Here is a 27,654-nt window from a genome sequence, read left to right as displayed (position 1 = left end):
CTCTCTCTCTCTCTCTCTTTCTCTCTCTCTCTGACACACACACACTCACACACGCACACACACATGTATGTACACAGACACACAAATCTCAAATGTATTTTGACAAGTGTGGCAATAAGCCACACTCATAAAGGCTACACATTATATGACTTGGCATATAATATAGTCTTAAAATAGGAAAACTACAGAAAGAAAACAGGCAGTGGTATCACATCACATGGCTTTAATCCCAGCATTTGGAAGACAGAGGCAGGTGGATCTCTGACTTTGAGGTCAGCCTGGTCTACAGAGTGAGTTCCAGGAAAGCCAGGGATACATAGAGAAACACTGTCATGAAAAAACAACAAAAGAATAGAGAAGAAAAAAGAAAACCAAAATAGCACTTGTTAGGCACTGGAAACAGGAAGAGGGTTTGACTGCAATCGACTGGTACAAGAAAACCAAAGAGCAGATGGAGCAGCCTGGTGTAAGACTGTTTTTGCCAAAGCCTACAGAACTCTACAATACAGAAAGTTTATTTTAATACAATTAAAATAAAACCATTCAGGACTTTGGGAGAACCCAGGATGAATACAGTCAGTAGTGATGAAGCTAACTGTACTTCAAATGTATGACATAACCATTGGAAAGAGGTGCGGAAGGAAGGAGCTGACCTCAGCTGCTGTGTTCTTACTGCGAAGCAGACAAGAGCTGGGTGTGCACTGTGCTTGAATAGGCAAGCCTACATCTCGCAGGGGTTCAGATCAGCAATACCACAAAACTACTTAACACGCAGACTGTCAGGAAAAAAAAATAATTAAATATGCTGTGAGTTTCACTGTCATGGAGAATATTTTAAACAAGAACAAATATCAGAATGGACTCTGACATGCTGGACTAGAGTCAAGAAAACAGTCCTATCCATGGCTAGGCGACATAACACCAACCACTGTTTCCCAGAGATAGAAGATTACTTTCTTTCCAGAAAGGGGGAAAACCCTCTTTGCTTTTGTTTGTTTCATTCTTCAATTAGAGTGGTATTAATGATTGGGGGTAGGGTGGTGAAAGCTATTCTCCAAAGAGAATAAAACATGTCCTATATTAAAATCAACTTTATATGACCAGACATTGCATTAATATATAGCTGAAGTCCCAGCCACTTGTGAGACTAAGGCAGGAGGCTAGCTTGAATTGCCAGGGGTCTAGCATAAACTGGTCAAGACAGCAAAACCCCATCTCAAAAATTTTTTAAAAATCTCTATCATTTTTTATAAAAAAAAAATCGATGTGGGAGAATTGTCTGTATTCTGTCAATACTGTTTTAAATAAACGCTGATTGGCCAGGCAGGAAGTATAGGTGGAACAACCAGACAGGAAGAAAGGTGGAGCAATGAGAACAGTTGAATGCTGGGAAGGAGGCAGCCCATTCCTCCCCAGTCCTGCCCAGACCACTGAAGAAGCAGGATGTGAGATACCCCTCTGAAAAAGGTACCAAGCCATGTAGCTAACATAGATAAGAACAAAGGGTTAATATAAGCTACAAGAGCTAATAAGAAGCCTGAGCTAATGGGCCAATCAGTTTATATCTAATGTAGACTCTGTGTGATTTTCTCTGGGACTAAATGCCTCGGGGACCGGGCGGGACAGAAACCCCAACAAGCCTGCTCCTTCTGTTACAAAAATTTATATTTATTTACATAAAATAAATAATTATAAAATCCATGGGTTTGCCTCTGCATTCTAGTCAGGGATGGCTAAACTAAGCTGAACATAAGACTCTGCTCAGCAAACATATGACAAAGCTTATATACGCATATGGGAATTCCCCAATTTCTGCTCAGAGTCACTTCTAAAGGTTCTTTGAGGTCTTATCTGCTAGAACTCCCCAGGCAGCCCATGGTCCAGCCTCCTCCAGTTTTACGCTGACTACGAATGCCACTTCCTGGACAGAGGCAGAACTAATATCTTCCATAAACTCTCGAGTGGCCAAACCACAGCCACCTGCTCTTCAGTCTCCTGCTGCTGTTTCTCTACACAGTTGACAGACAGACACAAGAGCTCTAACCACAGAGCCAAGCACCCTCCACATCTCGGACTTTTCCATCTGCCTCTCCACTCTGGTCTGGTCACAGGCAAATGTAATAAGAGATGAAGACAACCAGGAAGGGCGAGACCCCAGAGGGCTAGCACCTGCATAGTCAGCTCTAGCCAAGGGCTCATGTCAAGTGAGGCATGAATGCTGCCCTGGGAGGGGCATCAAGGAAATCCAGACACTCCCAGCAGAGGAACCAGGCCAAAAGGAAGTGCCAGGTCTCATGAAGCAGGGTTTCAAGTAATGAGACCGGGATTCTAAATCAGGCACCAGTGTGTATAGAGAAGGAGAAGGAAGGCTATAGACCCCAGGACAAGCTCACCTATGAAGTCCTCGCCAGACACACACCCCTATTCACTCAAGCCAAGGGTCCCACCCACACGTCATTTAGGAGCATGCCCAGAAAATCCTATTTGCTAGTAGCAGGCAGGAACAGTGAGAGACAGAGGGGACAGAGCAGGAAACTATAGGGATGTTGTGTGGACCACAGCATCTTGATTTCCTCTTCGTGACCACTTCCGGTCTCATCAGGGACACACGTGAGAGGGAAGCCACAGACTTTTTAGCTGACCTAGACCTTCTGTGGAAGCTGCAAACCTAATATTTTCCTGCATGTGGTCATCATCCAAAATCTCCATTACTGGTTCGGAGCACCTCCTCTCTGCCAGGCATAGAACCAGGACCAGCAGGCAAGCTCGGAGCCAGATGGACTCCAGGGCTCTTTCAGCAAGAAACCAAGTGAACTGTGAGGGGTGATTTTGAACTGAAACTCATGCACTTTAACTGTGAAACATTTCATATTAATGCAGCAAAATCAAAATCGTTTTCAAGGCTGTTCTGTGTCCCAGCCTGCTCCCTAGCCTGCTCATGGTGAATGACCTTCCTCTGAACAGCCTACCTCAGAGGCTCAGGACAACAACCTGATTTCATCTGCTTCCTCTGGTGGCATGGGGTGGCTATTCCTGTCCCTCTGGCTAAGGAGCTTTTCTCAAAGAATGAGAGCCAGGCCATGGAAGTGCTCAGACTCTGTCCTGACTTGGAGAGCCACGATGGCCACTGGCCCCTCTGCTGAGTCTCCATTCGCTGGATTTAAGCTAATAAGCACTAGGTAGCTCCTTCAATCACTGCCATGGTTTGGGGGGGGGGGGGGGGCGGAGCAACCTGTGGTGATGAGTTGATCTATGCATATGACCTAGGAAACACCAGGGACTAACACTCCCCGAAAACTGGTCAGATGTAGAGAAATAGAAAAAAATATTTTTTTTTTAATTTTTTTTTTTTTTTTTTTGGTTTTTCGAGACAGAGTTTCTCTGTGGTTTTGGAGCCTGTCCTGGAACTAGCTCTTGTAGACCAGGCTGGTCTCGAACTCACAGAGATCCGCCTGCCTCTGAAAAAAATATTATTAAGCAAGAAACATAAGCTAAATGTTTCAATAACTATCCTATCCTAAGGAGTCTAAGTTTTGTATTAGAAATGGCTTGGCTAAGTCATGAGAGGAAAGTAACTAGAACTATATAGTCTTCCAACCCCATTGAAGACCTGAAAAGGGAAATAATTTTACTTGAGTAAACAGGAAGTGCAATCAAGCAATTTCCAAAATGTGCAATAAATGACAGGGAAAACTGGCTGCCTGAGCAATCACCCAAAGTCTCATTTGCAACGTTGGAGCAACCAACTTTGGCTAAGGCCTAGAGTAACTGACAGACCATTTTGAGAGGCAGGAAAATTTTCAAAACCATCTTATGCTGTCTTAGCAAGGCTTGGCGGTCTGTGTGTGTGTGTGTGTGTGTGTGTGTGTGTGTGTCCTGCTTGTCCAGTCTGGACATTGTGCATTTTGTCAGTGGTCAAGGCATGGCAAGTTCTTTGCCCAAAGACCTGCTTTTCCATTTTTTCCTATTTTTCTATATTTTATTTCACACTGAGGAACAGAGGTGTCCATGCTTATGGGACGCCAAGTGCCAGGTTGATGCTTCCAAACTTTGCGGAATGATGAGCTCGGGCTGCCTCCCAAGCCTTCCCCTCGAGCCCCACTCATTTCAATGAGCATCCTCTTGCAGAAACTTTGAAATGTGCATTCTATATCACCAGGGGCCACCCCAGCTGCCTAACTGGAACTTCTCCGTGGCCAAGCTCCCCTCTTTTCCACCCACTCACACCTCCCCTTGCCTCTAGTAACCACCTTCTGGCTCCCTACTTCATGAGTTTTACTGGGAGATATCACATGACCATGAAACCTTATGATGTTTGCCTCTCTGCTTGGTTTGGTTCACTTAGCATATCATCCTCAGTCCAAAGTTGTTGTAAATGACAGAACTTCTGTTTTTTACTGTTGCGGGTTTTTTTTTTTGTTTTATGTTTGTTTTTTTAAGACTGAATAGTTTTCTATACCATTCATACATTTTAAAATCCATTTATCTATTGATGGTCACTTGGCTGTTTTCTTATCTTTCTGCTGTAAACAGTATAACAATGAACAAGGGAGCTGGCCTCCCCTCTCTTCAGCACATGGATTTTTTTTTACCCACTAATCAGTGGAATTGCTGCTTCCCTCCATCTCTGTCTTAAATTCTTTACTTGATACAAAGCAATTCATGGGACTGAGGGCTATTAGAAATAGGTCACGGGCCACAAAGCACCGTAGTGATAAAATGCCTACGTATTTCAGCACTTAAAATCCTCCAACACGACCATGAAATTGCCCCATCTATCCTCCTCAAATTGTGTATGCACTTCCTGTCCCCTCTCCCTTGCCTCCACGAAACACTGACAAGCAATAGTGCAGACACCATGTTGGAGAGTGGGCTGCTCCAGAACTTCACCCCAGATGCGTCTGCACAGTTCACTGAAGTATTGGCTAGTCACAAACTCCCAATCAAGGAGACTAACAGCCATATATGAGGTGAAACGTGGGGTTTTTTTAGAGACCCCCCCAAGGACAGCGCCCTCCCCCTGTATTTTACTAGCTGGGATTACACACATGTGCCACCACGCGCGGCTGTCAGAAAGACTCCCAGGGGCTGTTCTTCTTAGTTAGCCTCCTTGGTGGCTAGCTTTCTCTCTCCGGATTTGAGATGTGTTTTCATACCATGATATGTCTCAACCTTCTCATCATAGTTATTAGGTTCTGTTCATAGCCAGTTTTTCATCTTAAAAGTCTTTCGTTTGGACCAGCAAAATGGCTCATCAGGTAACGAGGCTTGCTGCCAAGCCTGACAACCTGAGTCCAGTCCCTAGGATCTACGTGGTAGAAGTGTAGCATGGTACACACATGAAAGTGTGCATGTGTGTGTATATTGTGTGTGCATGTGCGTGCATATGTGTGTACATGTGCGTGTATGTGTGTGCATGTGTGTATTTATTTATTTATTACAGTCATCCTTGAGGTAGTTCCAGAAGATTCATTGGTCAACAAGTAGATCCTCCTTTACCATCATAAGAACAAAATAGTAACATTTGCTTATCTACCCTAAAATAACACAATCTTCCTTAATCCATTAGCCTCGCCCAACTATATACCTCGAATGGCATTTCCAGGTGCCCACCAGTAGTTCCACCCCTACACACTCACACTGCAGTGTGGTTCTGTTGTTTGTAGAAAGTAACTCAGCATGATTGGAATAGGGTGGGAGTTTAGTGTTTAAATAAACGGTCAGCAGTCGTCTCCCAGAGAAAGGGGGAGAGGGACAGGGAGACTGGCTCACTGACTTCTGGGACAGGATAAAGACTTTGAAATCCCTGAACTAAATATTAGAAGGAGAAGAAGAGGCTGGTAACTTGAGGGTAGCAGATGAGCATCATGGACACAGATTAAATTAGCATCCCCTGTGGGCACCTTCCCTCTCCTCCCCTTCACAAGCACTCCTGAGGCTAGAGGCTTCAGGATCTGGGAGCTGCATTTCCTTCCCACAGGAGACCTGTCACAAAGACCTATCAGGATTTGTCTAGGCATCTAAGACATATCCTAAGGGGAGGATCAAGAATTCTGAATCCTAAAAAAAAAAATAAATCAATAAATAAAAAATAAGACCCTCTGGGTTAGATTTACAAGACACTATAAAAACTGGTTTTCTCTTCATCACGGTTTAGGCAATTTGACCAAATGTCACAAATTTAGCCATAAAAGTGAATAGTCACATGCCCTGCCTGCTCAAGCTTCCCAAGATGTTTTTTGCTGTAAACTCAGAAAACAACTGAGTTACAACAGTGATCACCTCTGTTAAGCTCCCCTCCTCTGTACACCAGCTTCCCAAATGGATTCAAACGGCTATAAATGTATGTGTTGATGAACATACAGATGATACACAGTGGATTTGACCTAATGAACAGGAGGCCCCATCCAAACTAGATCAGAGTGCATGTAGCTGACTGATCTCGCCATATAAATGTGGTATTTCAGATCATTATCCAAATCTGCGCAGTGATGGAAAAAGACTCATCATGTCACAGAGAGAACGAAGTAACACTAACATCACGCTGAGTGAGCACACACGTGGGTCATGACGTGGGGAGGCTGAGAATTGTGTCCCTGCCTTCTGGCCAAGATCAGTGCACAAAGCCGGGAGCAGCTCCAGTGAGAGTGTCCTGTGCTAAGGATGCCCATTTGCAACACTGCCATCAAAATCCACACCCTTCATTCAAAACAAAACACAAACATATAATTGGTGTTGGTGGACACCGAGAAAACAGGACTCCCCTACACTGCCGGTGGCGTGTGAACCCACACAGCTGCTGTGGGAAACAATCTGGCGAGTCTTCAAACAGCTAAGCACTGAGTTTCTATGTGAATGAACAATTCCACTTGGAGGTATCTACTCAAAATACTGAGAGCAAGGACTGGAACAAATCTTCATACATCAGTGGCCTTAGCGTAATCAAGTGCACAGAGATTAAAAAGTAGAATGGTGGCTCCCATGGGCCGTGGGACTTGAGAATGCCGACGGTGCTTAATGGATAAGGAGTTCCAGATGGAGAAGAGGAAAAAGTCTCTGAGATGGAGAGCAGGGATGGGTGTGCAACCAAACTATGCTCAAAAAATGGTTCAAATGGGGCCCCATGGGGTGGCTCAGTTGGTAAAGTGTTGGGCACACAAGAATGAGGACCTAAGCTCAGATTCCTAGAAGCCATGTAGAAAAGATAGGCAGATCTATAATCCCAGAAGGAAGATTATAGGCATACACAGGAAGCAACGGAGAGATTCGGGGGAGGGGGTTGCTGGCAGTTGAATCTGGCAGAAACAGCAAGCCCCGGGTTCAGAAAGAGAAGGAGACTCTGTCTCAAAAAATCTAATGAAGTGTGACATAAGAAGACACCAATGTTAGCCTCTGGCCTCCTCTACACACACATGCCTACCCATGCCCATGCACTCACACAAATATATACACATGCATGCATCTCACAATAACACAAAAGGCTAAAGTGTTAATGTCTGCATCAGAATAACAAAGCAAAAGTTTTGGTTTTTTTAGACGATAATGAGCTATCTTATCTTCAGAAGGATGCAAATAAATGGAATCTCTCAAATACGCACTGCCGATCAGAAGCAAAATGCTGTGACCACCCTGAAAAACAGCTGGCCATACCTTAGAGCATAGGCATGTAGTCACACAGCCCAGCAAACAGACTGCTGCAGATTTATGTCAAAGAGTTGCAGGTGACATTTGAGCAAAAGTTGATAAAAAAAAAAAAACCTGACCATAGCAGCTCTATGTATAATAGCCCAAACCTGCAAGCAACCAAATGTCCTCCAGGGTCAGAGGATGATACAAACTCACATACTCATTCTACAGAACGCTAGTTAGCAAAAAGAACGAGGTGTGGATACCTGTGGCACATTGGCTACCTCTTGTGAGCATTGGGTTAGATGAAAAGGAAAGAAGTCTCAAAAGATCACATGTTGTATGTACGACTTCCATGCTATATAAAATTCTTAAGCGTGGCGGGGCAGCCTGCACCTTTAACCTCAGCACTTGGGAAGCAGAGGCAGGCAGATCTCTATGAGTCTGAGGCCAGTCTAGTCTGAAATACATTGTGAGTTTCCAGACCAGTCTTGGAAACCTGGTCTCAAAACAAATCCTAAGAATGAGAAAATTACAGGTATGAAGATGAGGTATCAGTGATTGCCAGCATTTATGGATAGTGAAAGAAAAGTAGAGAGGTCCTAAGTCCTCCTCCGTCCCCCTACTCCAACCGAAAAGGTCGTTCTGAAATCTCCCTCTCCTATTCCTTCTCCCTCTCCTTTCCCTACTCCCTCCTATCCCTCTCCTAGCCCCACTCCCTCCCCCACACACACACTTGCTCTCCCTCTTCCTCTCCCCCACATGACACGTCACAGAACTTGACACAGAAGGACGCAGATACAGACAGGTGGGCACAGGGGACCTGCTCCATCCTCACTTCACCCTGTGGCAGCTGGAAGTGCAATGGTTTATTTCATCTGAGATCCTGCTTCCCTACCATCCTCTGGCCCAGCCAACACACACGCCCTCCCTTAGCTACACTATCGCCTTGGACATTTTTCCTGAGGTTCACCAGTTAGCTAAAGTCAGCCCTATACAAGCTGCTCTGAGAAGCACCCCCTAAACTCCCAGTGGTTTCAGAAGTGAATTCAGGGTGTATCTGCCCAGCCCTTTGTCCCAGTGACCGTGATGAACACTCTCAGTAATGGATTCCCTAATCGCGAAGTCTCTAGGGCAGGACAGCCCATTTTCCCTTTGTCTGTAAAGCTGGAATCCCAAAGGGACAGTCCCCAAAGTGAGGAATGAAGTCTTGGGGATCTGGTTCATAAGTTTGTCTCCCAGACCTTGGGGGAGGACCCTGAGCACTGTATCTAGCACAGTCATCTTTCTTGGTCTGTAACAATAGGCAGCTTCCTAACTTGCACAAGGCTGGGGTGGCCCCCAGACACCATCAGAAGACAGCACACCAGGGTGGGAAATCAACTGGTAACCTAGTATTTGTTCAGAGCATTCGATGCAAATTACATTACAGGAAAAAATTTAAATTATTCTCTGAGGTGGTAGGGGTGGTGGGGGCAGGGGTAGGAGTGGACATTTCAATGGCCATTAGTAATGTTTGCTTCCTCTCCAAGCACTTCCCCCCAGACACTCCTCTTCCTGCCGAGTGGCCCTGGAATGTCTGAAGGCATAGCCATACCTAGACAAGAAGCGATTGAATTAGGATGGTTTAACCTATGGAGTTTGCCAGCTTTCCTAATTTCTAATTCCTCGTTAGCAACCCTCACTTCCTAGCTAGCCTGGTGCTTGTAATTTCATTCTCCTTTTCCAAAAGAGTCCTTCGGGAGGTCCAGGCTCATCATCCATTCCCACCTGTAACTCACTAAGTGCCTGGCATGCCCAGCCTACCCAGTGAATTAATGGAAGCACCAGTGTCGCTGCAGACACCTAGCATAGCTGACAATAATCAGCAACCTATGGTTCTCAGGAAATAGCTAACGAGAAAACAATTTGTAAGACACCACACAATACCCTAAACCAGCAAGGTAGCAGCTCAGTTTTTTGCAGGGTTGTGTATCAAAATGAATATGGATATTGGGAGATATTACTGAAGAACGCTAAAAGCTGCTGTTATTTGAAGTGTGCACATGGGGATCGAGAGAAGGCTCAGCAGTTAATGTCTCTGCTCTTCCAGACTTTGCTTCCTTGAATCCACACTGTCTGAAACTCTTGCCCCAGAGGATCTGACACCCTCTTCTGACTTCTGTAGGTGCCTGCATTCGTGTGACATAGGTACACACACAAAAACACACACATATAAATGTTTAAAAATCTTTCTTTCGCGTGCACGTGACATGGCTTATGAAGACTCTTTTGTGGGTCAGAGGATGCTACAAGAATCTGTTAGGGCAGGTTAAGTTTCTGGACCTGCTACTTCAACAGAACATCTTCTCTCAAGAATTCTAGTCCTCAACAAGGCTCTGATACCTCACAAAAGGTATACACGCAGTGCCCAGAAATATAGTCAAGTCTCAGACTCCGGGACGTGTTTCTCCCAACCATCAGGTTTGCTGACACTTATGATTACAGCCCCCTCCTTATTGACCCACCCGAGTCTTTCTGTGTCCCTGGAATACAAAAGTAAATCAAGACAATGAGTGTCATTGTCGAGGAAAGAAGTGGGCAGCACCAGGAGCAGGAGGCCCTGCGGATGTGTCAACTGCAAGGACATAGGAAGGCTCAGAAAAATGTGGTCCTCCCATGGGATTCTGAGAGACTGGTGCTTCGCAACAAAAATCAGGAAGCTGGAAAGGGGGCCACTTGAGGGAGAAACTTGAAAAATGCTTTCAAAAAAATATCACCATCTGGGTTTTAAGTCAAGGATGGATAACTAAGTGATAATGGCAAACAGACTGAGGGAAAAGAAGAGGCGGCTGGAGCGGAGGGCAGGGCGAGAAGGCCACACGTGGGTGTTCTCGAGGAGGAGCCACAATAGAATACGAGCAGAAGCACTGGCCTAGCAGGAGAGAAGGGACTCTGGAGAAAGTCACACAATTAGAGCAGGAAACAGTTCACACACAGCCTTGGGACACTGGCATGGGAGTGGCAGGAGGTCAGGGAGCCCCCTTCCCCCAAAGAGTCACTTTTCAACATAAATCAGAACACAAATCCTCCGTGGAGCCCACACCCACAACTCCAGCTACTCTTTATCTGGTCCCGCCCACCCCCTAACCTGTCACCTATCTTCCTAACCAAGCACCCACCACACCAGCCTTCTGTAGCCCCTCTGATACAGGAAGTTCCTGCCCTCTCCCTGGACTCTTGGGCCTTCTGATTCCCCTATTTAGGACACACTGCACGGCTCACTCTAGGCACACACGCAGAGACACACACCACTCTCCAGCACAGCAACACGCTGCTCTAACACAACCTTGTGCTCTCCAACACACATCACAACCTGGAATTTTCACTTTTGTTTGTCTGCCTTCCCCCATTTCCTAGACTAGGGGAAGGGAAGGGTCTGGGGCCTCTTTTCTTGATCTCTGATATCACAGTACATGGAGCCAAATGAAGACTATGACAAAGGGGGAAACTGTAAATGAATGACCTTTCTAAGATTGGATTCCATCGGAACAAGAGGCCTAACGCCAGATTGCATGAAGTTCTGGAGAGGCAGTCTTAAGACAACTTCTCTGAACCACACACACCCAGGTGTGTGTGTGGAGGTCTGTGGGGAAGGTGGAGAGGGGGAGGGTGCATGGCTGTATCTATGTCTTCCAAAGCTGACTTTCTAGAACACCTAAATAAAACACTCTGACCATATCTCATTCCAATTCTTCTACCAAGGTTCTCACTGTTGAGACTTAAACCATCAGGCCTGAGATATCCCCTTAGAAAGAGTTTATGTTTAAGAACAAAATGTAAAAGCTAATTGTGAGGCCAGCAAGATGGTCCCTCGGGTAGAGGCACCTGCCATCAACCCTGATGACTCGAGTTCCGACTTGGAAAGCCACAGAGTGGAAGTAGGTAGCCAGCTCCTGCATGTTGTCCTCTGACTCCCATACACACATATGGCATGTGCTCCCACGTCCATGTGTGTACACAGGGATGCGCACACACATGAAGAAGTAGTCAGATGTAATAAAAAATCAAGTCAGTTACTTCAAATTATTTATTGAGAACGCAAAGGTTCACATCACCCCAAATCGTGATATGGTCACTGAAATTAGGGAAGCAAAGTGATGCAGACTTGAGAACACTTGGTTATATAGCCCCAAAAGCTTTCCAGACACTGCAGGGATGGGCAGAGTGGCCGCTGGCCAGGCAAGATAAAATAGTTCCCGTGGTCTTGTTTGCTCTGTGGCTACACTGTACCACCTTGGAATTTGCCTCCTCTGAAAGCAAGAAGGTGAAAAGAGAAACAGATTTAAAAAAAAAAGCCAAATAGAGACAAACAGAGAGAGTGGGAAAAGCTGAGAACAAGAGCTGTTAGAAGCCGGCCAACTTCAGCAAGCCTGGCTTCAACAACACTGGCAGAGATTCCCAACAGCTGGCAACGGGTAGGAGGATGCACAAGTGCCTGTGTCTAAGTCAGGACACAGACGGTGTTGCCGCCACATTTGCAGAGAACAAACTCACACAAAACGAACGTGTGGCCCAGAGGCTGACTCCAGGAGGGGCTCCTCCTGATTCCACTCTCTAAGCCAGAAATAGCTGCACACGTTAGAAAAGACACCATCGCCTCCACACCCTGACCCCACATACTTCAGTCTTCCCCAGAGGCCAGGGGAGAGGAGTGCCCAGAAGCGCCACAGTGCTCAGAAGGCCTGCTTATTTTGGAGTTTGTATAGACTTGAGGCTAGTGGAGGGTTCTATTGGGTTTCTAAGTCAAAGCTTTGATGAGTGTGCCAGTGGGTCTCTATTAATCTGTGCTTCTGGGATATCAGATGATGGCTACTGGATCTGGGTTTTTATGAGCAAAGGAACCCTCAAAGGTCAGGACTTGCCTGGACATAGTTACCACTATCCTTGAGTATGGAAAAAAAAAGGACCAAGAAGTACTGAGATTTTCATACTATAAAGTTCAAGGAAGACAGCAGGGCAGGAATGGCCCAAATAGCATCCTTGAGAGTGCCCAAGAAAATGGAGTTCTAGTGACTGAGCAATGGGACAGTCAACCACTGTAATTTATCAACCACTAAGGTGGGAAAATCCCAAACTCACTGAGATCGGCCACTAACAAATACATTATATGGTTTTTAGCACAGAATCTGCCAAAGCCATGCACAGTGCCAAGACGGGAGAGCCAACATGGCGGAGCAAATCACCCCATGTAGGAGCTTTAACTTCCGCATCAGCAAAATGACAGAGACTGGTCAATAACCTCCAAGGTGTCCTCACAAAGACTACCCAATGATGTGGTCAAGCAAGGCCAGTCAGGAGTCAAGGGTGTTCAGGGTCATGAGAGGCCAGTCATGGGGAATGCAGAGCTACAGACAGAGAAAGGGCAGGCCTCAGGGCAGGATTTCCTTCAGCAGGAACCAGAAGTTGGTGGGCCTCTGCGGGAGTCCGGAAGGAGATGTCTGCCTGGTGATACCAGAACAAAGCCACCAAGTCACTTACTGCCTCAATAGGAAACTTCTTCCCAGAGCTACGAAATGGCCCTGGGACTTAAACAGTCCAAGCAGACAACCTGAGACCTGTCCCCAGACCCCCCAAAGAAGTCCAAGACCCAGGGAGTGTGCTCAATCAAATAGTATATGTGTGTGTGTGTGTGTGTGTGTGTGTGTGTGTATGTATGTATAAAATATGCATAAGCCAGAAGACCCAACTATTGGAAAGGCTGATGGAGGAGGAATTAGATCAGGCACCTAATGCATGGATCAAGTCTCCAAACACCAGATTATAACTTTATTTAGGACACTCAATGATCCCAGAACAACCAGCGTCCCTCGGTAGAATACTGAGACTGCGATAAAATGATAATAAAAACATAACACGCAGCAGGACTAGAGGATTAACTTAGATCCAGCTGATAATGAGCTACCGCGAGAACTCCACTGTCCTCCAGTGCACAACATGCAGCCCTCGGAGAAACAAGCACACCCTTCTCAGCAGAGTCCACCAGCACACGTCAGAAAGGGAGCCGACAGTGTGAGTCCCGACCTCTGCAGATGCTGCAAAAATCTCCCGGGATTGACCAGAAAAGGGAAAAATAAAGTTTTTCGTTCCTATGAATGTGAGGTTAAAAAAAAAAAAAAAAAAAAAAAACAACGCACTGCTTTGAAAAATAAAAATGAGACAATAAATCCCAATTTTATTATTATCACAATTATTAAGGCTAAGCTTCTAGACATTAAGTATATCTGAAAGTTGCTGACTAAAATGTGAACTCTTATCTCTCCTTTACAACCCAGATCCATGCCTATGTAATTATGCATTACATCAGTGCATCCCATTTGCTTGACAAGACTGACTTTCTTGGAATCTAAAGGTAAAGCAGTCTCTAGTAGTCATATGGATTTTTCAGATGTGTGTGGAATATATCTGTCCCCATTTCCCCCCTCTTGTCACCCATTCTTCTCTCTTGGCCCCTATCCGCCTCCTACTGGTCCCCTAGTATAAAAACGGAACTAGCGAACAGTCATTGGTGCCACTCTTGACATATACCAGAAGGTAAATGAGCACACAGCAAGGACACCCGCCCACCAGGTTCACGTCGCAGTATCTTCAGAGCCAAGAAACAGTACCAGCTCAGGTTCCCATTAACATGGAAAATGTTTAAAATGTGGTGTACATTAAAAATGGAGCAATATTCAGCCATGAAGAAGAGCGAAATTACATCAAACTAGAAGTCAATATATTAAGTAAAGTACACCAGACTCGGGAAAGCAGATATCTGTATTTTCTCTCTTGCACGGAGATAAGTATTCGAAGAGTTAAAAGAGTCTTCAGCCAGAAAATAAACACTGTAGATTGGCTGCCTGGATTCCAATGCACACCTTTCCAGGCTTACCCATTCCTGAGCCTCACCTCTGCTAGCTTGAAACCCCACCACCACACTACAATGCCTACTGATGATTCAAGATGAACATGAAGCCCAGACCATCGTCAAGACTACAGCAGAGAACAAAGAGCCTGGCTTTGCAGACCTGCTGCTTGAGGGCCCTTCACCCACAGATGCAGGAAGCTGTGACAAGGCTGCAAATTGGATTTGCAATGCCTACATCCCAACTCTGCGCAAATCAGCATTGGAGAGGCTCACCCAGCTTGCCAGTCTTACCAGGCTGCGTCTCCAGGGTCTGTTTCTCTTCTCTCATAATAGTGGACCACCACGCTTTACTGCATTTAAAAACTAAAGTGAGTCTGTGGTTAAGCCTAGGACTATCCTGACATCATTAAGACTAGAGCAAACCAGCTTCCTAAAGATAAGCAAACAGAAAGGAGCCCCGAAGTCTATAACAAAAGATACAACGGCACCCATATTTCCTTCTGAAATGGATTCCTAGTAGAATAGGAAAACAATTTTATGTCCTTTCTTTGTGCAAAAAAGAAAATACAAAAGATTACCTCTACGGAGTTGTGAACACAAGGTGGCCAGCATAGCATGAAAATGCTATGTGGACGCTAAAAACAGAAGCTAAAATTGTGCTGGCAAGAAGGAAAAAGAGAGAAAGTAGACACAACAAAAATATCATTAAGTCGAAAACGTGCTTCCATAGTTCAGCTCCCGTCTCCCCAAAAGACAAAACAATCCAGCTCCTGGATTCTGTTCTATACCGAAAAGAGAAAAGAATAATACTGGCAGACACAAATGAAGAAAGTTTTAGAAAGACCACAACTGAAGGTTTCCCTCGTGGATCCAAACAAAATGATGGGGAATTTCAAACATATTTATATCCACAGATAACCTGGAGTTATACAAACATTTCTCTACCATCTTTAGAAAGGCATTTCTCCATAGTGACACCAAAATAGAAACATACAGGCATTTTAACCATCAGAACACCACAAGGACTCAGTCAAATCAACCCAGTCAAAGGAATCCAAAGTTCTTGTAAGACGCACTTGGACGAGGTACTTTATTCTGAGCTATGAGCAGAGGTCAGGGAATAGTTTCCACCAGCATTTCGCCTTCTGGAATTATTAAATTATCCAGATGATCTAATTTTCCCTAAGGCAAATCTCATATATTGGTTTATTTTTAAAAAGACTGCTACAGTGACTAAAATTTAAATTTTCATTTGAAAAATACTAACGCCTGAAAGGCATTAGTAAAAATAAAACAATCATTAGTAAAATCAAAAGTATATAGTATTATTGTATAATTTAAGATAACATCCCAATCTGTTATGAGTTCTTCACATTTTATGGTGGGGGTGGGCTACCTTAATTATAAAGTTTACCAGGGTTATTATTTCCCCGAGAACCACTTTAAACAACTGAGATTGTAAAAACTACGTGAAAAGCATAAATAATTAAGAGATAGGATGCCTCACAGTCAAGAGGCCAACACTAAAGCACTGAAGTAAATGCTGAAAGGGCTTGGGATTAAATCCACCACAGATACAGATGGACCCCAGCAGAACACACAGCAAACTGTCAATGGGACTTAGAACTCACAATGAGATTAAACACCAGGCTTCCAATTTGCTTGGCTTACTCTAGTTCTAATTTGTACAGTGTATGTACAAAATACAACAAGACACATGAATTAAAAAATGATTATAAGGGTTTATATACCAAAATACAGTGAACTAGGAAAAGCCAGACATGAAGACATTCACCCCCTGAATCCATAGTGTACTGGTTCCAGGATCCATTGTAGATTCCCAAATCCACAGATGCTCAACACTTCACATAAAGTAGCATCGCTCTTGAGCATTTGCATGTACCCCCATACATCCTCCCGGGTGATTTTAATCTTCTCTAGATTATTTTTAATTACTAATTTAACACAAACACTATGGAGATAAAGGCTATGCTTTATTTTGCAGGGAACAATGGCAAGCAAAGGCTCTGCATATGTTCAAAACAGATACAATTTTTCCTCCAAACATTTATGATAACTGTATTTACAAACATCCGATCAGAGACCAGGGATGAGACGCTCCCCCGGGATACAGGAACGAACTGTAGCACGGGTTCTATGTCTATATCCATGCATTTTGCACATTTGCTGGGACTTAGTTTAACCATAGTTTCCATTGCAACATATGCTACTGGCTTCTTAGTGAGGTCAAGTAGCCAGTCTGCAATGATTCTGACATAAAATATTAAGTGAAAAATGGCAGGATACAGCATAGATGTGTAATTATAGACAGAGCTAGGAAGAGTTGGCCATTTTAAACATATTTAATGTAGTACCTCTAATCTAGGATACCATTAGTTACAATATGCATTTTATAGTTCGCGAAAAATGCCATGTTTTGTTACAGAGAACTACAGTCATCAAATGAGTTCTTCTAAATTAATTTATGCACATATTTTATCGTGTATCACAGAGATCTTTCTGTGCACACAACGGCTTTGTCTCCTAAAGGCAGCTCAGAATGAAATAATTTGGGGATCAATTATTTCATGCAGCATGCACTGAAATGACAATAATTTAAACCACTGTGACCAAGATCACAGATACAGAGGGAGAGAATCTGCCAAGACAGAGTGAAGGCCAGGATGGAGCTTCTGAAATAAAAGAGGGAGAAAATCGTACCTTAGAACTGAGGGCACAGTAACATTTTAATACAAAAACTATACTCTTTTTTTTTTTTTTAGTAAGGCTGTGACTTATTTTCTTAATCCTACTTGGCATTTTCTTATGTTTTAATTAGTATACTTTTAACAATTTGAAAGAGTTCTCTAAGTGAATGCTTACTTGGGTCAATTAGACATCTTGTCCCTCAGACAAGTGTATTGGTTCTTCTCCTGCTCTGTCCTGGCCAGAGCTATGTTCATGGTAGCTACGGCAGGAGAATGGCAAGAACCAGATTCTGTGATTGCATAACATAATTCAGCTTGGAATTTGTCTGTTTGGGGATGAAGAGGGAGAAGATGAGATCAGTGCAGGAAAGAAGTCATGTGGTCAGCAGCAAGGAGGCTGGGGAGGTTTTCAGTTTGGTCTTGGGCTTATTTTTTTTTAAAAAAAAGATTATTTAATTATAGCAGGACCTAGGGGATATTTAATAACCTGCACATCACAATCTGGAGAGTAAACTACAGACCCTAGAGTAACTCAGTAGTCAGAAATCCATTCGTTTTATTACTGTGTCATCTTCCAGGGAATACTGTGGTCTATGTAGTGTGTGCGGAAGGGAGAGAGAAACGAGAGAAGGTAGGAGGGTGTACTAGCTGAGCAGTGAGGTGTAGGTGGTAGATGAATATATCAATATTTTTATTAATTGAGGTTTCTGATTAAATTTTTCTGGCTCCTTAGTATTCTGCTCCAAACCACAATTTCATCCACACACACACACACCCATATCCTCTGCCCACACCCATCTCCGAGGAAGGAGGCAGAGAGGGTGTCATTTTGTGAGCAAGGAGACGATTGGTTTAGATTGTATAGCTACCATTCTCAGAAATAAGCCAGAAGCATATGGAAAACGTCTGTTCCCTGCCTGCCACTTCCACACACACCTTACACTTGCTCTCTAAATTCCTATTTCATGTTCAAAGCTAAAACCACTATCAGCAAGGCATACCTCCAAAATTTAAAAATAAAATAAAAGGCAAGTCTCCAAGGCACACTTGCTATTATCAGAAAATTACCATGAAACAAAGTGCCCGAAAATTCCTCCTAAAAGTAAACCAAATGAGTTGGAAATCGTGTAGCTTTTCAACAAGTACTGAGTGAAAGATAGTTAGAACTCTAGATTTTGGAAAGAGAAGCTAGGCCATTTTAAAAAGCAATACAAAAACATAATTTAGATGGCAATGCTGTGTGTGTTCTGAAAAAGCCTCCACTGCACAGTAAGTAAAACATTCTCCCTGTCTGCAATCACAGGTTTGAAATTAGGAAAAGGCCACTTGGACCTAAGTGCTCAGGGACTTACATAAAGAGGCACTTCGCTGCAGCTCAACTCCATGGCTCCTGCATCTGTAATGGAAACAAGACAAGCGTTATGGCGGGAAGCCTGTCACCAGCCCTCAGAGTCCTCTGGGGCCCACGCTTCAGTGTCAACATTACGGAGGAAGGAGTTCAATAATTAAGAAAGCTACAGAGATTATATGTGCACATGTGTGTGTGCGTGTGTGTGTGCGCACACACACACACACACACACGTCTGATGACCAGGGTTGTAGATCAGGGGTGGAGCACATACCTCGCCTATACCAAGGCCTGGAGTCTATTCCGAACCACCCCTTTAATAAGGAATATAGAAAAGAGTCATTCTGTTATACAAAATTATTCTCCCCAAGAAAACAGAAAGGCAGCCCTTCAAAAACTCAAACATATGCTCAGTAATTTGATATCTAAGAGTATACACAAAAGAATTGAAAGTGGATTCAAAGGAGTCAGCAATTCTATTCACAAGAGTCAAAGTGGGGAAGCAACCTGAACACCCAGTAGCCTGTCCACAGACAATCAAAATGCAGAAGACATGATGCAATAGAATCATCTTCTTCCACATGCTGCAACATGAAGGAGACTGAAGGATTGTGTGCGAAGACAAACAAGCCAATTGCAAAAGAAAAAATACCGTTGTCATTCCACTTATATGACGTGTCTAACTGAGTAAATTCATAGAGACAGAAAGCAAAAGACAAGTTACCAAGGCCTGGAATTGCTGTTCAGTAGATGCACGACTTTTATAAAAACACAGTCCTGAAGATGGATGACCGTGATATTACACAGTGCAAATGTGCTTAATGCAGTTGAATCACATGTTCCAAATGGAACAAATGATAGATCTTATATATCTCTCACCATAACACAAAGACATAAGTTACATACAGTATGTACCTGAGGCAAAATAAGAAGTAACTGCAAAAAATATTCCAATTATGTGTGTGTAATGACATATATATGATGTATATGCATTCATACCTACATACACATATAGTCTCACCTTTATTACTTCAGATTAGTTTCTACACATACGTAAATCCCATCACTTCAAATACTCCACTGACTATCCCAGAATTGGGAGTATTTCCAAAAGCCAGAGGCACAACACACGCGTTAGGAAAACTTCGTCATAACTCACCCTTGTCTCACAGGCTGCTATAAGGTCTCAATCTACTTTTGCCTGGATAACACAGAGAGCATAAGACCATTCTTGACTCTCTGACACAGAGGCTAAAGATTCTGCCCACCAGATTGCAATGGGGTGCAGCCCACCAGCAAGCTAACCAACTTTTCTACCAGTTGCCCGAAGCTCCATCTGCCGGTGCCTATCTCTTTAAAAACAGTGCACAGGAGTGTCTATGAGCAGACAGGTGGACAAATGAACTGTGGTGTGTCCATACAATGGAATGTCATTCCATCTGAAAAAGGAAGGACACATGCCACAGCCTGGATGACTCCCAGCAGCTCATCCCCAGCGAGATGAGCCAAACAGAAAGAGCAATGCCCCATGGTTCCAGTAATACAGGATGGCAAGAGCCAAAGGTGGTTTCCATGAGCAAGGAGGGGAGATTGTTTTGCTTAATGGACTTAATAGATGCCGAGTTTCAGGTTTTACACAGTGAACGTTGTCCTGCAAAGGATAATGGTAATGGAGAATAATAGTGTGCTTAATACTCCCAAGCTGAGCACACACACATGCTCACGCACACACAAAATAAAAACAGTCTCAAAATAGCACCTAGATGCTGGCTTTCTGATTAATCAAAGACCCACTATTATTCACTGACCATTTTCTGTGGTCCACCAAAGGGGAGGGAAGGTGGCGCAGCCCCAGACGCTTTAGCTGAACAAAGACAATTAAAAGCTGGGCAAAGTACAAAATGGATCACACGGAAATTCTGAAGAGGACAGACAAGGAGCATCATCACCGTCTCCCTCACCCCGAAGCTGCACCACTGCCCACTGCCAACTCTAGGTTCTGTTCACTGGCTCTGGGCTTTGGACCACAGCTCCACTCTACAGCTCTGGGGAGCTCCAGGAAGGGGGGCACATTGCAATCTGAATGGTGGCATTTAGTATACTAATTCCCAGAGGGTACACTTGCCAAGGAAGAATATGAAAAGCTCTATTTTATTTATTTTGTCTAAAGGCACCCAAATTAAACATCCTAATTCTTCATACACATTCTAACATAGAAATCTCTCAGGTTCCAAGACACATGAGTCATAGTGAGAGACAGCCATCGTGATGGGGGGCAAGCCAAGGATGGACTACAGGATGTTTCTTAGCCCTGTTCTCAACCCAGCATGCCCTGTGCAGCCGAGTGGGCTCCTGGATGATAATCTACTTCTGGCAAAACTAACTTCCCAAGCTAGACCAGTAGCTTCCAGAGTCTGGGAAAGACATCCCATAAAAGATAATACTAACAAGAAAATAACAGAATAGGCTCAGTATGAATTCCTAATAGAAACTGTTCATCAGTTCCTAGCAGAAAATCAAAATAATGTGCAACTCAAGGGCCCTGACAAAAGGAGGACCCCGACAAAAGGAGGACCCCAAACTCCAAATTATCTTTTTGTTGTTGTTGTTGGTTTTCTGAGACAGGGTTTCTCTGGGTAGCCCAGGCTGTTGTTCTGTGGACCAGGCAGGCTTTGAACTCAGAGATCCACCTACCTCTCCCTTCCAAGTGCTGGGATTAAAGGCCAGTGCCATCACAGCCTGGCCAAACAGCAAATCATCAAGACAGGCTTTGAAAGCTGGATTCATGGGCATTAGGACTGACCCTGACTTGCACTATGTCTTCTGTGCATCAGGACAGCAGCGGCTCTTGACCTTGCAGAGCTCACAGGTAAGCCATATGAAGGTGAGGGTAAAACTTGATTTCTACTTAACACCAAAAGAAATGCATTATCATGGTACCTGAGTGATTTAAATAGCATAAACAATAAAAAAAAACTAAAATGTGTTTGTTTCATGAGTAAAACTGTTTCCGGCACATTTATCAAAATAAATTAAATGGGATGGAAGTTTTACTACACTCTTAGGTGAAACATAGGTATTTTCCCCTTATACAAAGAACTACAGGCAACTAAGGAATGCCGACAGCAGGAGAAACAGGCTTCCTCAGGAAGGAGCACCCCAGCTGCTTGTGTAATATCAAATAGTCAGTCCTGAACACATACATATAAGTAGCATTATACAAGCCAGGTGTGTGCCCCAGACCTTTAATCTCAGCACTTAGGCAGATCTCTGAGTTCCAGGCTAACCTGGACTACACAGTGAGTTCTAGGACAGCCAGGACTACATAGATGGACACTGTCTTAAAAAAAAAAAAGTAACAGTATACAGGCTGAGCAGATTGCATTTATGTATATGGGAAAATATATGTATATAACAAAATTTAGTGGAAAAAGGGCATTAATTTGAAAGAGAGAAAAGAGGACTATATGAGACAGTTTTGGAGAGAGGAAGGGAGAAATGATATAATTAAAATATCAAAAATTGAAAGAAATACATTTAAAAAAATAGGTGTTTTCCAAAACCCAGATTTATCTTCTAGATTTTATAAAAAAAAAAAAAAACAGGGACCAAACTTAAGACTCTGGGCATTCTAAGCAAGCACACTGACACAGAATTATATTCCTGTCTTGGTTTGTGAGACAGAGTCTTAGTTATGAGCCCACGCCGGCCTTGAACTCATCCTCTTGACTCCGCCTCCTAAGTGCTTTCATTACAGGCATACATCACAGCACATGGGTGGATTTTGTCTGTTTATAAAATACACCAAAAAGGAAGTAGTCCAAGGGGTATGTGAAGAGACAGGAATGGACGTAATTATGATCAATATTCAAAATACATTGTACATATTCATGAATATGTCAAAAATATTGCATGTGAACACAGGGGGTGGGTAGGCGGGTGTGCACACACGCACGTGCAATCATTATGGCCAGCAGAGTATTAATCCGCTATCCTATTCGACATGACTCAGTAGTCAGTGTTGGTTCAAACTTTGAGTGTCTGAACCCGAATAGTTTATTTAGGCAAATTTAGGTGCAGCACAATTTGGTAAGAAAATTTTCCTGGTGATAATTCACTCAATTCTGTGTGCACAATAAAGTTTAAGACATGACTACACTGAAACTCTCTGCAAAGAACATGTGGCATCTTCCATAAAGATGGGTTCTACAGACAGACGAAGAAAACCAAGCTCATGGTAACAGTCTTGGGGAGGACGGTCACCAGGTTATAACCACATCTATTCCTGGCCTTCTGGGCAGAAAACATCTTTCTCCCTTTCAAGAGACAACTCAACCCTGCATGTTTAACATTCCAGGTTCCCCTAGCGCGTATCTGGGAGTGCAAGGACCTCTGTGCCTCTCATGGAATTCCTTTTAAAATATGTTTTAAAATATATGTATACCAAAAGAACCATAGAACTGTTTTTGGTGACAATGTGAAGATATATTCTGAAAAGCAAATTGCTTCTTTAACAACAAAAACTGTTAATAATAAAACCAGCCATGAATAAGACAGCAGCTCTGACAAAGGTGTTTGTTTGGGTCTGGGGATGTAGGAAGACATGCACATGTATGTGCAGATGCACAGAGGCCAGAGGGAGACTTCCAGTGTCACCCTCCATCACTCTCGACCTCATCCCTTTCAGACAGTCCCTTACTGAACTGGAAGCTTGCCTCTAGGCTGGCCAGAGAACTCCCAGGATCTGCCCAGGATTGCAGGCACAGGTGGCCATGCCTAACTCTTTATGTGAGCGTTAAGTAGTCAAATTCGGGTCCTAATGCTTACATAGCAACTGCTCTTAGCCAATGAGCCATCCTCACGGTCATACGAGCCATCCTCATAACCAAATGAGCCACCTTCACAGCCCCTGCTGAGTCTAAAATGTGCTGCACCTGAAATCCATTCCCTTTGTCTTTTGAGCGAGATGCTATAATGAAGAACTTGAAGCCAAAGGCGTGTAGACCTGCAGCCAGTCAGAACGGCTCATTTAACAGAAGTGTTTCAATGTGGTCAAATCATTACAACTTCTACAGGAAGTACTCATAAAAGCCATTACCACATTGAGAGCCATGGGCTCTATGGTGGCAGCATACTTTCTAAAGTTGTCAAACTTAAACATATATTACATATTTATAAATACAGAGGAATTCCAAACTTTCTGAGGTGGGAAGTATCTGTTTGTGTTAGCATTTTCTTTGGGAGGAGGGGTAGCAAACTGAAATGACCTGTCCCTTCCAGAAAAAAGTAGTGCTTTAGTAAGTGGAAAAAAAAAAAGATGCATTCCAAAGGCTGCAGACAGTAATTGTCACAGTAAGGACATTTTGAAAAGGATCGTTTGGGCCTCGTCCTCCTCCTCCAGGGTTTAGCCCAGTACATGGATGGAACTAGAAAAGATCATATTAAGTGAGGTGGCCCAGACTCAGAAAGACAAACATCACATGTCTCTCTCATCAGAGGCTCCTAGCTCCAAATCCTCAGAGGTAAGACTACATCCTGAGTGACCACAGAAACTAAGAAACTAAAGAAAGACTGTTGGCATGTTAGGGATATAGGGCACAACTAGAGAGAAGAACAATAGAGAGGGTACAAGTGACCTGATAATGAGGAAAAAGGGAGAATTCTAACTAGGAAATAGTAGGGGAGATAAACATAGAGGGAAGAGGGAGGAGGGCAAAATACTATTAAGAATGTCTGAGAAAGTCATGCAGAATCATACTATTAACTACCTACCTTTAAAAGCCTATGGTACACATAAGCCTGTGTACAAATATTCATATATTCTTAGAGAGGCAAAACTCCTGACAAGAGTCAAAGACCACTGAAGGACCCACCTCTACGTCACCATAGATGTCCACTACTAACTCTTTACAGTAATATTGTCAAGTATTGTTTAGAACATGCGAAAGACTTAGGACCTTAGCCATCATTTATCTGATGCCACCCGACTAATCTTTCTCTCCCCCCACTCTGTGGAGTGGGGACCCCCACACCAAACATGAGAGGCCCTCTTATGAGTCGTTGACCAGGGCTGTCTAAGGGACTCCCAAAACATAAAGCCTACTGCTGTTGCCCTTTGCTTACCCCCAAGACGTGGAAATCATGTCCCTATTGCTGAAGGCACCATGTACTTCTGACACAGGGCTCAGAGCCTCTGAGTGGGAACTGATCTGAAGGCCTCCCCCCTGAGGACCAACTTTCCTGATACCAGAGAGTGCCATGTAAACTTCCAAAGGAGGGGACCAACCACCAGCCGTTCTGCCTAGCTATGACACCATGAGCCACAACAACTAACTGGTACAATAACACTAAGGGTTACTGAGAAGTCATGGATCTTGGAGAAGAACCGACAACTGCCACATTGCTAAACCAGCATGATCCCTAATATATTCTAAATATTTGTCTTTATACCCACAGACGTGTAGTCCTACCCTCTCGTAAAGGAAACACCCCTTTGCAACAGACAAAGACCATTACAGAAAGCTATAACCAATCAGAATGCAGACTTGCGGAGCCCAGTCCCTGGGAATACATCTACAGAGCAACTCTTGCACCTAACTAAGGCTTGGGAAACATTGCAAACGAGGGGGTAGAAAAATTTAAAAAGCCAGAAAATCAGAGGGGTTGATGGAGGATTGTGTCTCCTAGACACAATGTCAGAAGTACAAATGGTCTCACCAACATGGTGGCCTAAACATGAGCTGAGCAAAGACAACAGCAATAGACATCCCATGGTGGCCAAGGATCACGAGGCCTCAACCCTACACAAAGAGCTACAGGCAACTAAGGGATGCTGAGACCGGGAGAAAGTCTTCCTCAGGGAAGAGCACACCAACTGGGTATTTAATACTGAACAGTTAGTCCCGAAAACATACACACAAGTACCATTATACAGAATGAGTAGGTCGTATTTAGGGATAATATATATAATTAATTTAAAAAGACACAATGACATTGAGAAAGAACAAGAGGAATGTGGGAGGGTCTGGAGGGAGGAAAGTAAAGGGAGAAATGGTGTAGTTATATTAAAATCTCAAAAATAAGAGGAGTGTTTGTACACATGCCCACAGTTTGTAGAGTTCGGCACAAAGTGTGCTTTAAGTTTGCATTTTTGGTAGCCCTCAAATCTGCATGCACTTCATAAATATTTGGAAAAAATAGATTAAATCTTTATTAATCTAATTTTTAAATAGATTAGAGCTTCCAAGAGGAGCATTTCCTAGCTTTCACATTTTGTTTGTTTGATTTATACAATACCTCCTGGTGAGTTTGCAGAAGGAAAGACAGCAATCAGGAAAGGTGAGCATTTCTTGACCAACCCTCACAGAACTGGGGGCTAGGACCAGAACCTAAGTCTCTCAGTCTCAGGGCAGTGAGCACAGAAAGTCTTAGCAAAACTCTACACAAGGAACTATCTTCTCATCATCAAACACTTCAAACCTGTTTCAAAGTAGACAGCAATGAGAAAGAAACAAAGACTCAGAGCATCCGGCTGTTTCACACTGATGATTCTTAGGAAATAAAACAAGGTTAATACAGAAACTTCACTAACACGTTTAATCCTGATAACTCTTTTCATTTTTACACAGGCTATAGAATACGCACCGTTGTGTTGGCGCGGTGTGTAAGCAAGCACATAAACACATTAAGTACAATACATGCTAACTCTTGAGTACATATTAGCATTTTGAAAATCTACTTCTAAAAAAACAGGCTTTCCCCATTGGTCAGGACTTCCTAGTAGCTTGCTTTCACACAGTCCAGGTGGGTACGGCTGATGGGGGTAAGATGCAGTTCTCCACTGCATGTGATCTGCACCCAGAGTGATGTGGTGAGTGCGTGTGATCTGACCCCAGGGTGAGATAGTGGGTACATGTGACCTGCATCCAGGGCGAGGTGGTGGGTACATGTGATCTGCACTCTGGGGTGAGATAGTGGGTACATGTGACCTGCACCCAGGGTGAGATAGTGGGTACATGTGACCTGCACCCAGGGTGAGATAGTGGGTACATGTGACCTGCACCCAGGGTGAGATAGTGGGTACATGTGACCTGCACCCAGGGCGAGATAGTGGGTACATGTGACCTGCACCCAGGGCGAGGTGGTGCATGTGATCTGCACCCAGGGCGAGGTGCACCTTCGCCTGGCACTGTGAGGGACCTGCTTTCGCCACATGTCTGTCTACGTGAGGCTATGGGAGACAGAGCTGCCTCAGCTTTGATCTCAGCAGAACCATCTAGGCCCTGACAACATGTTACTGATTTTCTACCTTCTGTTTGAAAATGCGTATCTTATTTCTGCCAGCTCAACTTCTTGCTATTCAGTGTACCCATTTAAAAGCCACTCTGATTAACACTAAATACATTTTCCGGATTAACCCTCTTTGACTCCTTAAGTAAAATAATCTTAAACCAAAATGTGTGACATTATTTTTTAAAAGATGGGTTTCCTTGAAGGTTTTAATATTTTGCAAATGCCTTAGCTTAAATGCCTGGCTCTTGCTACAGTAGACATTGAACTGTTTTTTTTATATTTGTGTGTATGTGGTGTGTGACTGTATGAACACTTGAGTGTATGAATAAGTTTACACGCAAACCATGATGCACAAACAAAGGTCACAGGACAACTTCACATGTTGGTCTCCACCTTTCACCTTGTTTAAGGCAGGGTCTCTCTGTCTCTCTCTCTCTCTCTCTGTCTCTCTCTCTCTATCTCTCTGTCTCTGTCTCTCTCTCTCTCTCTGTCTCTCTGTCTCTCTCTCTCTCTCTCTCTCTCTGTGTGTGTGTGTGTGTGTGTGTGTGTGTGTGTGTGTGTGTGGTTTACTGCATATGCCAGAACAGTGGACAAGTGGGTTTCTGGGGACTCTCTTATCTCCTCCCACCTCCCTAAAGGAGCTCTAGGACCATGTGGGGTCTGGGATTCAAATTCATGTCACTATGCTTGGGCAGCAAGTGCCTCACACACAGAACCATCTCCCCAGTCCTGAAACTGGTTCAAATAGACATCACATGAATTTTGAAAGAAATAACAGAGTCCCCTTCTTC

The 27,654-nt window shown here is 43.7% G+C and overlaps 1 protein-coding gene across 4 annotated transcripts in view; it reads right to left on the bottom strand.

The window, feature by feature from the left end:
• The window catches only part of Arhgef28 (Rho guanine nucleotide exchange factor 28), a 291,354-nt gene that overhangs the window by 216,409 nt on the left and 47,291 nt on the right, over positions 1–27,654 (bottom strand). For 3 of the 4 annotated variants that reach the window (XM_041663279.1, XM_041663280.1, XM_041663282.1), the window contains exon 2: positions 18,576–18,619. The exons of the other annotated variant lie outside the window; for it this stretch is intronic. In XM_041663279.1, the coding sequence (XP_041519213.1) occupies positions 18,576–18,619 (44 nt within the window). The remainder of the gene's footprint in view (positions 1–18,575; positions 18,620–27,654) is intronic. 4 annotated transcript variants of the gene reach the window in all.

Source organism: Microtus oregoni, unplaced genomic scaffold (genome assembly GCF_018167655.1).
Source record: "Microtus oregoni isolate MIOR12 unplaced genomic scaffold, Mior012 000014F_ref0000157, whole genome shotgun sequence".
In the NCBI taxonomy this organism is placed as follows: Eukaryota; Metazoa; Chordata; class Mammalia; order Rodentia; family Cricetidae; genus Microtus; species Microtus oregoni.
This window is presented reverse-complemented; position numbering and strand designations above follow the sequence as displayed.